This window comes from Peromyscus leucopus, chromosome 7 (genome assembly GCF_004664715.2).
Source record: "Peromyscus leucopus breed LL Stock chromosome 7, UCI_PerLeu_2.1, whole genome shotgun sequence".
NCBI classification, from domain to species: Eukaryota; Metazoa; Chordata; class Mammalia; order Rodentia; family Cricetidae; genus Peromyscus; species Peromyscus leucopus.
The window spans coordinates 91101184-91111026 of record NC_051069.1 but is presented as its reverse complement, the minus strand read 5'-3'; the positions used below and the strand labels follow the sequence as shown (position 1 = coordinate 91111026).

At 53.4% G+C, this 9843-nt stretch overlaps 1 protein-coding gene across 1 annotated transcript in view; it reads right to left on the bottom strand.

The window, feature by feature from the left end:
• Nucleotides 1-378: 378 nt before the first annotated feature.
• The window catches only part of Ky (kyphoscoliosis peptidase), a 41550-nt gene continuing 32085 nt past the window's right edge, over nucleotides 379-9843 (bottom strand). The window contains exons 9-11 of the mRNA XM_028869939.2: nucleotides 8496-8684; nucleotides 7071-7261; nucleotides 379-4592 (exon numbers count right to left, since the gene is read on the bottom strand). Coding sequence (XP_028725772.1) covers nucleotides 3697-4592; nucleotides 7071-7261; nucleotides 8496-8684 — 1276 coding nt within the window. The 3' untranslated portion in view covers nucleotides 379-3696. The remainder of the gene's footprint in view (nucleotides 4593-7070; nucleotides 7262-8495; nucleotides 8685-9843) is intronic.

Sequence of the window (9843 nt, the reverse complement as noted above, 5' to 3'; positions counted from 1 at the left end):
CATATTATATATTCAAAACCCCAAAAGTAGGTTGACAGGCAAATTTTTGGCACATTTTTCTTCTCCCACTATAAAAAGAAATTTGGACTGACTTTAAAATGTTCAAGTTAAACAAGATTCAATGAAAGAAACACGGCCTTCCAATTCTTCAAAGGCACGTGAGCCGCAGAGGGCTGGGGCTGACCTAATTATGTTTTCTTTAATGTGGAATAGCTATTTGCCCAACACCCCATTTGCATCTCGCCATCACATTCAAATGGCGGGGACATTGATTTCTTTTTTAAAAGCATCCTTTGAACATGAAAGTGTTTTTTTTCTTGTTTTTTTTTCTTTCCTCCTTGTGAAAGCAGCGATAAGGATGGATCGATAATTACATTGTTGGATAAAAATGAATATAAATTTTATTGAAAAACAACCCCAGCAACAAAGTGAGGAGAGAGCATCTTCAACAGCCAGCGACTCACACAATTCAGCCCACACCTTAGAAGAAACAGTCACCTCTGCAGCTCTGGCTACGGACTCCAAATGAAAAGAAATGACAGACTTCAGATGAAGTACCTTAGAAATCTGACAGTCGTGAGCCGTGCGGTCACACCGTTAACCCCACGTTTACTGCGGGTCAACCAGTGTAGTCCAAGAATTAGTGGAGAGAGAACCCAACCGCTTCAGCAAGCATGGCAAAGAAAACTCCAGAACACTGGGGAGACTTTTCTCCTTTTCAAGTCCTTTGAGAATTTCACAGACTTTATTGGCAACGTGTCCCTCCTGCTATACACGACAGGAAACGGCTCTTTATATCTAGCTCAAATCCTTCATGCTTCAGTTAATCTATTTACGTCTCTTTAATCTCAGCGGGCCTTGAGAAGTCCATCCTGGTGGGACAATGAAACATATGGAGAACTCAAAATACTCACAATCAGACAGAGAGCAGTCCAGCTGAGACGGTGGCACTTCTGAAGCCAACGGAAAAGAGGTTAATTGCTCCCTTTTGGCCCGCCACGCCCCATCCTTCTGCATCCTGGCACCCATCCTGGGGCTTGCCTGGCAAAATGCTGAGTTTGATCAGTTTCAGCCTGTCATTGGCATAGCAATGAGTGTGATCAAAGCGACCTCGGCCAGGCAGGCTTGTGTCCAGGGTTTCTGTCTCAGGAAAAAGATTTCTGGGCAAAACACTCTTAATTCTTATCACATTCTGTGTTTTCTCACCACGCCAGCCAGGAAGTCTCCCCAGGCTCTTCTCACAGTCTGCATGGCAACGCTGACCTCGGCGTATCCACGAGGGACAAGAAAGCACCTAGTGATTTTTTAACAATCAGAGATCCAGTCGGGTGTTTGCAGCGGTGGCAACTTCGCACATTGACCACCAGGGGGCGCTCGTGCCATTCGATCGGCCACTGGGACTCGTGGACCGGGAGACAAAGAGGGGGATTTGAATAAAAAGCCTTCAAAACGCAACCTCCAAATTTCCAGCCTGAGCAGCATGCGTGTAAAAATTCATGAAGGTTGGATTTAGTTTCATGTATCTTTACTTCCGTGGAAAGAAATGCAGGCGTTTTTCTGAGTGCTCCTACAGCTGCCTTGACAAAGGGGGGCTGCCTGGTTAAATGAGGAGTCAGGGGCGTGCGCGGATGACCCACCACGCGCTGGGAGAGGCCGGCCTGGGTCTCTGGTGCTGAGGACAGCTCCTGTTTTGTGGGGGGTAGCAAGCTCTACAAGCTCCCAGGTGGACTCATCATGCGGTTTTGAAAAACATGGGTATCATCATCTGCAGGGCTAGCAGTGGCCGTCAGGGCTGTGTCTAGTGTGTGTGTGTGTGTGTGTGTGTGTGTGGCAGGAATCGCAAAAGCACTTATTTTGTTAGCACATAGCACACTTCTTCCTGCTTGTAAAATAAAAGGGGTGAGGAAAGGCTGTTTCCAGGCTGGGCAAACTCCACCGTTTCCACTCCACCTCGTAGTGGTGTGCAGGGTGATGCTTCCGGGGTCTTTGTGCATTTTCCGGAATGAAGGACAAGAGGTGGACAGCTGAAGACTGCCAGAGGACCCAGCACACAAGCCAAGGCAGCTCAGCCCCCAGGGGCCATGCTCATAACTAGTGAGGCTGCCCAGCTTGGTGGAGGGTGGGTATCTGGTACCAGGTGAGTGGCAGTGGGGTACTGCGGGAAAGGAGCTGAAGGGGGTGAAGGACTGAGGCTTCTGGGATTCTGGATCTTCAGATCGCGCCCCCCCCCCCAGGCAGACCACCCACCCAGAGGTCTGGATGGCTATGGCTGAGTCCTTCCTGTTAACCTCTACAGTCCCAGAATCCAACACGGGGCCATGAAGAGAAGGAGGCTATGAGGATCCCAGGCTGGCTCTGGCTGCATCCACATGGCCTGAGGACAGGTGGGGTGGCTCTCAGAAGTGAAGGATGGGGGTCCTGAGATAGGCAGAGCGGGCAGACCCCTCGAACCCAGAAGTTCGGTGGGGACCAGGCTGGAGTGCGTCTGTGCACTGGGACTGTATTGTAGCGGCCTCTTGGGGCCTTTCTCAGGCCTTCCCTGCCTGCTGCCTGCTACAGACTGCCGGTCCCTCGGCCGTTGCCATGGAAACACCAGCCTCAGGTGCTGCTGAGGGCCAGCTAGGCAGCTGAGGTCTTTTAGGACAGGCCTGAGCAAGTAAGAGGCCCTCGGCTGTTCCCAACAGAAGGCTGAACTCAGGGCAGAAGCTGTCATTTCAGAGAAAGACAGGAGGGAAATGGCTATGAGAGGGCTTTTCTCAGAGACAGGGACAAACATTCTCTCCAGGGGCGTGCGGTGGTCCCTTCAGCCTGGTTTTGCTTGTAAGGGACCCTGGAAGCCGCAGGTCACCAGCCAGGCTCCTGACCGGTCGTGTAGGCATTTGAGGTTCCAGTGGAAAAACTGACGATGGGCCTGGGCTCAGGCGGGGAGGTCAGCCCTAGGCCCTGAGCTGAACTCTGGTAGGCACATGGACTAAGGAGCTTCACCCTTACGCGTGCGTTGCCGGACTTCCAAAGACACCACTCCAGCCCTGGTCCCCACCCAGGACATCCCTGTGTGCACACGGCTGTTTTCTGCCCTTGCCCCATCCCAGAGACTCACAGGGGTTGGGAGATAACAGCCTCTAGTTGGCTGACGGTCAGCTGGCTTCTTTTCCACATCTCCCTTTCTGCAAGCTCTTGAAGAGCATGAAAGGGTTAATGGAGAGGCTCTAGGAAAACGGAAGAAGGGCAGGCCCAGCATCCCCTGGGGTCCAGAAGCAGTGGAGGAACACTGTATGACTTGGGTGGCTGGCCTCTCCGATGATAGATTCAGCCTCAGACATCATTCTCTAGGCATGGTATGGAGATCTTTCAACATGGGCGACATCTCTGCTTTCCCACCCAGCTCTACAACATAGCACTAACACATGATGAGCAGGCCTAGGCACGGGCATACACTTCACAATACCTTGGATTTACATAGCACCTTTTTCTTCTAAAGGGCCTTTGCCTCTGTCCCTCCGTCCACAATCACACTGAGTGGAAGCCCCCAGCAGCACAAATTCCTCAGTGCCTGGGACAGAGCTGGGAGATGGAGGCAGAAGCCTAGAAGTCATTTCATGCAGATCAGCGGTGTCCCAGGCTCTCTGCACTTCTCTTGGGCCCTCCCTGGGCAGGGCTGGCCTTAGCCCTGGGAGGCTGTGGGTATGCCGCCCCTCACTGGTCGTTCACTTTGTATTTCAGGATGTAGGAGTAGAAGTTGTGGTTGGCATTCTCTAGCACCATGACGTAGATTTCTTGGCAGCCAGCGGTGTTGCAGCTGCCCTCCCAGTATCCCTCGGGGTTAAGGGTCAGGGGCCACGTGTCCTGCCCTTTCACCAGGGCTTTGGCAATGCCGTGCAGCTTCAGTTTGAAGGGTATGTTGCGATTGGCCGGAAGCACACCGGAGAGAGGCTCCAGCAGCTCATTGTCCTGCCCCCAGTTGCCGAAGCTCTCGGGGAACATCGGCCAGTTCACCTTGGTGTTGGCGCAGCACAGGAGGTAGTTGAAGACAAAGACGAAATTGCCTTGCTCTTGCCTCTTCTTCACAAAGATTTTAAGGGCAAACTTGCCAGCGTGGGGCAGCTGGACTTTCAGCTCTGTCCTCTTCTCCCGGTTCAACTGGAAGATGTATCGCCGTTGCGTCTCCTCGGTGATGGGGCCGTCATCTCCATGGAGGGATGCCAGGACACTGATGCCCTCCTCCACGCCAAAGCTGACGGAACAGCGACCATCACTGGTGTGGATGATGGGGTCAGGGTGGGAGGGCTTCGTGATGCCCATCTGCTCGGAGAACCAGCTGGGGCCCACGGGCTGGTGAAGCTCAGCGGGCAGCCGGACAGACAGGTCTACGTAGTTGCACTTGAGTGTGTACTCTAGCACTGAGCTGTAGATGTCAGAGTTGCCTTTGGCGAAGATCTGCAGCTTGTGGGTGCCCATGGTTGGAGGGTACACCTCCAGCTTCATCCCATTCTTCCTGAGGCTCAGCAACCCATGCTCCTGTTTGCCATTGAGCATGAACATGAACAGTGTCGGGGCACAGCTCTCAATGGTGATCGTGGCTTTCCCATTCACTGTGGAGAGGAAGTCCGGGTCAGGTGAGATGGGTCCAGTATGTGCTGGTGAATGCTAAACAACTAGATCTCAGGGGGAAGATGTGATTTACAGGGTGTGTCCGTGTCTGTGGTATAAATGTTCCTAGCAAGTTTGATTTTACCAATGTGATGTCACTGAACATGGTATTCTTCTGCTTCATTTAGGTGAATATTTTTGAAAGAGCTGATAACTGGGGGGAAGGGGTTGAAGAAAAACCCTGCCCCGGCCATATGTGTTCCTTTCCTTTCCCATTTGGTTTACAACAGGTGAAGCCTGTCTGGATGTTTTACCTGACTCCAGAGCAGGGAGGGGCTCAAAGGGCAGAAAGAGCGCCATGTCCCTCAGTTCTCTCTCTCTCTCTCTAAAGATTTATTTTTATAGGCCAGACGGTGGTGGCGCACACCTTTAATCCCAGCACTCGGGAGGCAGAGGCAGGTGGATCTCTGTGAGTTCGAGGCCAGCCTGAGCTACAAAGCGAGTTCTAGGAAAGGCGTAAAGCTACACAAAGAAACCCTGTCTCAAAACCCCGCCCCCCCCAAAAGATTTATTTTTATGTGCATGTTTGTATGTCTTTGTGTGAATGTCGTATGTGTGTGGGTGACTGTGGGGGCCAGAAGAGGGCGCTGGATCCTCTGGAGCTGGAGTTATAAGTGATAGTGAGCTGACTAAAGGATGTGGGTGCTGGGAACAGAACTCAGGGCCTCTGGCTGAGCACCAAGCTCTCTTAAACACGGTGATATCTCTCCAGCCCCTGCAACTCTTAGGTATTACTCTCACATCCCTCCACAGTGGTGATTCTTTCTGGTGTCAACAGCTGTCATACGAACGCATTACCTTAAGCAGTGGGAAGGCCTTCCCTCCAGGGATCAGTGCCCAGGAGCGTTAGTAGGGCATTTTTCTGTTTTCCCTCCCCATACTTGCTTCTCACATAGGAGTGCCATAGCCGTGTTTCTGGAACGGGCTTTGGCAAGTCCATCCCCTCTCACTCCAGCCCACCTTGACTGGCACTTTTGTGTACTTTTAGCTAGGTCGTTGTCTTCCATCTGGCATTTGCAGCTCATGAGGGCTTTTTCTATTGGGGCTTCCAGGGCTCCCCAGGACAGTGCCTGCTCTCAGAGCTCGGCCTTCTGTTAGAAGCTGGCCACCCCATCCCTTGCCCCAGCCACTTCTCCAGCCCTGTTCATGGGCGGAGGCTGGCAAAAGAGAAGGCTGTCTGGTTGATGTTCACTATTAATCCTCCATACCTGGCAAGGACTCACCCTAAAGACTTGGCTTCAGAGAGCCTGGCCCAGCCCTCAGGTGAGCCGGACATGCTGGAGGGATACTGGAGGGCTCTTTCAGAGAACCCACCATTTTCAGAGGTGAAGCACTGGGGACCCCAAAGACCTTCTGGAGGAGGCATCCCAGGTACCCCTCCATCCTTCCTGCTTCTTCCTTCCCTCCTGCACCCACTGACCACGCCCCCATCTCCAGACTCTCTCCCTTCTCTTCCCTTTTGCTCCCTCCCTCAGCCTCCCTCTCTTGCTTCTCTCCCATCCCTATTCTTAAGGCAACTCACAACCACCAAGAAAAATTCCTCCAATCTGTAGCATGCATATGGAATTGAGTTTTAGATTAGTATAAATTAAGAAATCTGGTGTTTACATTTTTATGTCTCCCAAAAAAGGCAAACTCAACTCAGCGACATGACTGCGACATTGTTGTGGTCTGCTGGAGTCTTTCTTGCGGTTTAATGTCTCACACTAGAGACCACAGACCTCTAGCAGCCCCAGGTGCAGGAAATGAGATTCAAAGCGAGCAGCCTGAGCAGCCGCGCCTGTGGCTTCTGCACCCGGAGCGGCCACATGTCTGTTACTTGCCAGAGGCCACGGAGTCTCTGTATCCAGGTCATGAAATCCACAGGGAAGTGCAAGGGGCAAGAGTTACCTGCTCTCTGGCTGGCCCCTGGCTGCACCCTTTGCCTCATCCCTTCCTCCATCACCCTGCAGTGTAGGATGGGGTCAATGCCAACATTCCTCAGGCCACCCTACCTGGTTGCCTCTAGGAGCTCAGGCCTCTGTCTGGGATGCATGGAGGCCCCCTGGTGGCAGAGCTGGTGCTGATGGGTAGGGTATGGCTCTGATGAGAAGGGGGAAGTGGACTGACCAGCCTTCCTGCATCCCACTGTGTGCCAAGAGCCGGACCAGGCTCTGGATTCTCAGAGAGTCAGGGGAAACAGTCCTCTAGGGAGAATCCTTTGAGACCCACGACTGCGATTCTGGGATCAGGTCTTGCCTTTCAGAGTGTGCAAACACCCCCCTGCCATGGTCCCCATGGTGTGTCAGGGGATGACAAGTGTCAGTTCAGGCCAGTTGTGGGAGAGAACTAAGTCTGGTGGTCTGCTTTTCTTGGTTCACTCTAGTGGGAGGGGCTCCGGTCACTGCTGGTGCCCGACCTGTGCACCTGCCTCTCCTTACCTGTTCGGATCATGGACGTCTCAGGGTGGGCACTCAGCATGCCCTTGTTGTAGAATTCACTCTTGTGGTACATGTTGTTCTCAAACTGCCTCAGAGACTGAGGCGGCTTCAGCAGTTGCCAGTTTTTGTTGTCTGGGAAGTGGTCCTCAATGAACAGGGCAGGGTGGGTGAGGAAGTAGAATTCGTTGTAGCTGGAGTGGAGGAAGGCGTGGTTAGGAGCCCTGTGTAGGAGTAGGCCTGACCACCTTCACTCACATCTGGGCATCTCACAGGGGAGCTTTGGGAGACCTTTATTCAGTTGACCCAACCACTGGAGGGGTATTGCTGGCAACTGAGTGGAAGTGGTACCATCTGTGGTCCTAAGGTGGGCACTGGAGACTCATTTAAATGGCTGTGTCCAGACCCTGGGGCCACACAGGATCTGAGGCTCCTTCTGCGAGAAGGCCACAGCATGAACTTGTGACCTACTCTCAGAGCCTTAGGATGTTAGGGGTAGGGTGGGTCAGAAAGGATGGCCCCCTCTGTGTTTAATGCCCGAAAGGAATTTGAATGGAGCAAAAGCATGACCCTTAGAGCAGGTGTGGGCAGTGAGGGCATGGAGAGGTGGGGAGGCAAGGGGCCAGTGCTCCAGTTCCACTGGACCCTTCTTGTCCCTGAGTCTGGGGGGCTGTGCAGTGGGGGAACTTCCGTGGCCCCTTGGGATTGGTCAGAGGTGGAAACAAAGAGAAGGAAGGAGAGACTCAGCCTGGGCTTGGGGAGGCTGTGCTCTGCCTCAGGAGGCACTCTTGAGGGTAACAGATGTACGTAGGGTAAGCGTGGCAGTGCCAAGGTTTCACTGCACCCATCCGAGAGAACAGTCAGTTTCCCAAATAAAGATGATCAAGGCTGCCTAGGGACAACACAACTCATGAGAATGTCATGCTGGGCTGTAGGATAAGTCCAGGGTTGTCCGAGCCTTGAAGGATGACCACATCCAGCCTGTACCATGGGGGCCCAGGGTGATTCCGCCCCACCTAGAGCTCTCCTTTCCGCCAGCCTCTTTCTTCTTCCTCCTTCCTCTTCAGAGAACAGGAAGTGGGAGGAGAAGATGGAGAATCTGAGCATATAGCTGCTGGCAGTGAGGCTCCTTAGGACCTGCCCCTTTTCACACATGGCCTGGGTCAAACCGGAGGGGCTCCTGGGTTTAGCTGGAAGGGGCACCATGGGGAGTCCGAGGAGAGATCTAGTCATGGAAAGGTGAGAAGCTCCAGCTCCTCACAAGTGATCCAGAATCAGCTTTGGGGAAGGCAACTGTACCTAGGCAAGGCTGTCCAGCCTTCCTCTCCCACTTGGCTCTTCCTTCCCCCCAGATGCCTCCCTCCTTCGACCTGTGCCCCCCACCCTACACACAGACCAGACACTTGGCACAGGGGGCCTCGTACTTACAGAAAGGTAAATTTGGAGGTGGTAGTGTCCACCAGGCCACTGCCCCAGGTGCTGTCCAGCAGGTGCCAATGGCCCTCGAGGTACACAGCATTCCAGGCATGGTCGAACTCTCCAGAGAAGCTTTGTCCGGTCTGGTAGCCAAAGCCCTTGGAGTAGCCAGGCACGGTGACACAGTGTACACCAGCGATCCTGGGGGAGGGACATGGGTGTGAGATGGGGCTGGAGTGCTGGGGGTGGGCACAGGAAGCCATGGTGCTGGCAGGCCCTGCCTGTGCAGACCGGCTGCAGCCCTGCTGTTTGCTACTCCCCTGAGACGCTTCAACTCACTTCTGAAGTGTCTCCCCAGGGCCTGCTTGACATGATCCGCTGCACCGCTCCTCAGGAGGAAAAATGAGGACAAGCGTGAGGGTGGCCTCAAGAACACAGGGAGTAGGGAAACCAAGATGCTCTTGGAAGAAAACCAACACAAAAGAGCTGTGCACAGAGGCCGGGAAAGCCAGGACACCTCAGGAGGGTGCAGGAGGTGGGGGCAGGGGCGAGCTGAGATCCGACTCCTGCCTATGCTCTCCCAAGCATACCTGCATGGGGACGGGAAGGGCAGGCATGCTGGTGTGTCCAGACCTAGGGAGAGTGGAGTGGCTGCCAGGATACCTGACCATCAGTTTTGGCTTTCTTGAATAGGGAACAGAAAGCACCATGCTGCATTAATGTCTTTCACTGCCTGCCTGCCTGGGCCACTGTACTGGCTAGTTTCATGTCAGCTTGACGCAAACTGGAGTCATCAGAGGCGGGAGCCTCAGGTGAGAATATGTCTCCACAAGATTGGGCTGCAGGCAAGCCTGTAGGGCATTTTCTTAATTAGTGATCGATAGGGGGAGGGCCCAGGCCATTGTGGGTGGGAACACCCCTGGGCTGGTGGTCCTGGGTTCTGTCTGAAAGCAGGCTGAGTAAGTCTTGGAGAGCAAGCCAGTAAGCAGCACCCCTCCATGTCCTCTGCATTAGCTCCTGCCTCCAGGTTCCTGCCCTGTGTGAGTTCCTGTCCTGACTTACTTTGGTGATAAACTGTGATGTGGAAGTGTAAGCCAAATAAGCCCTTTCCTCCCTGAGTTGCTTTGGTCATGGTGTATCATCACAGCCATAGAAACTAAGTCACCGTTTTGAAGTCTCTATCTGTTCTGTGATGAGTGGAAACATTGACTGTCTGGCCCTGGCTTTGGGGTCTTTTTGACAATGTATCCCTTTTGTTAAAGGCAAAGCAGGCACCACTTTTGAGGAACTTGGACTGAGGGAGATGGGTGCCAGTCACTTTTGGAGACATAAAACCAGGCCTGGGCTGTGGCCAACACTC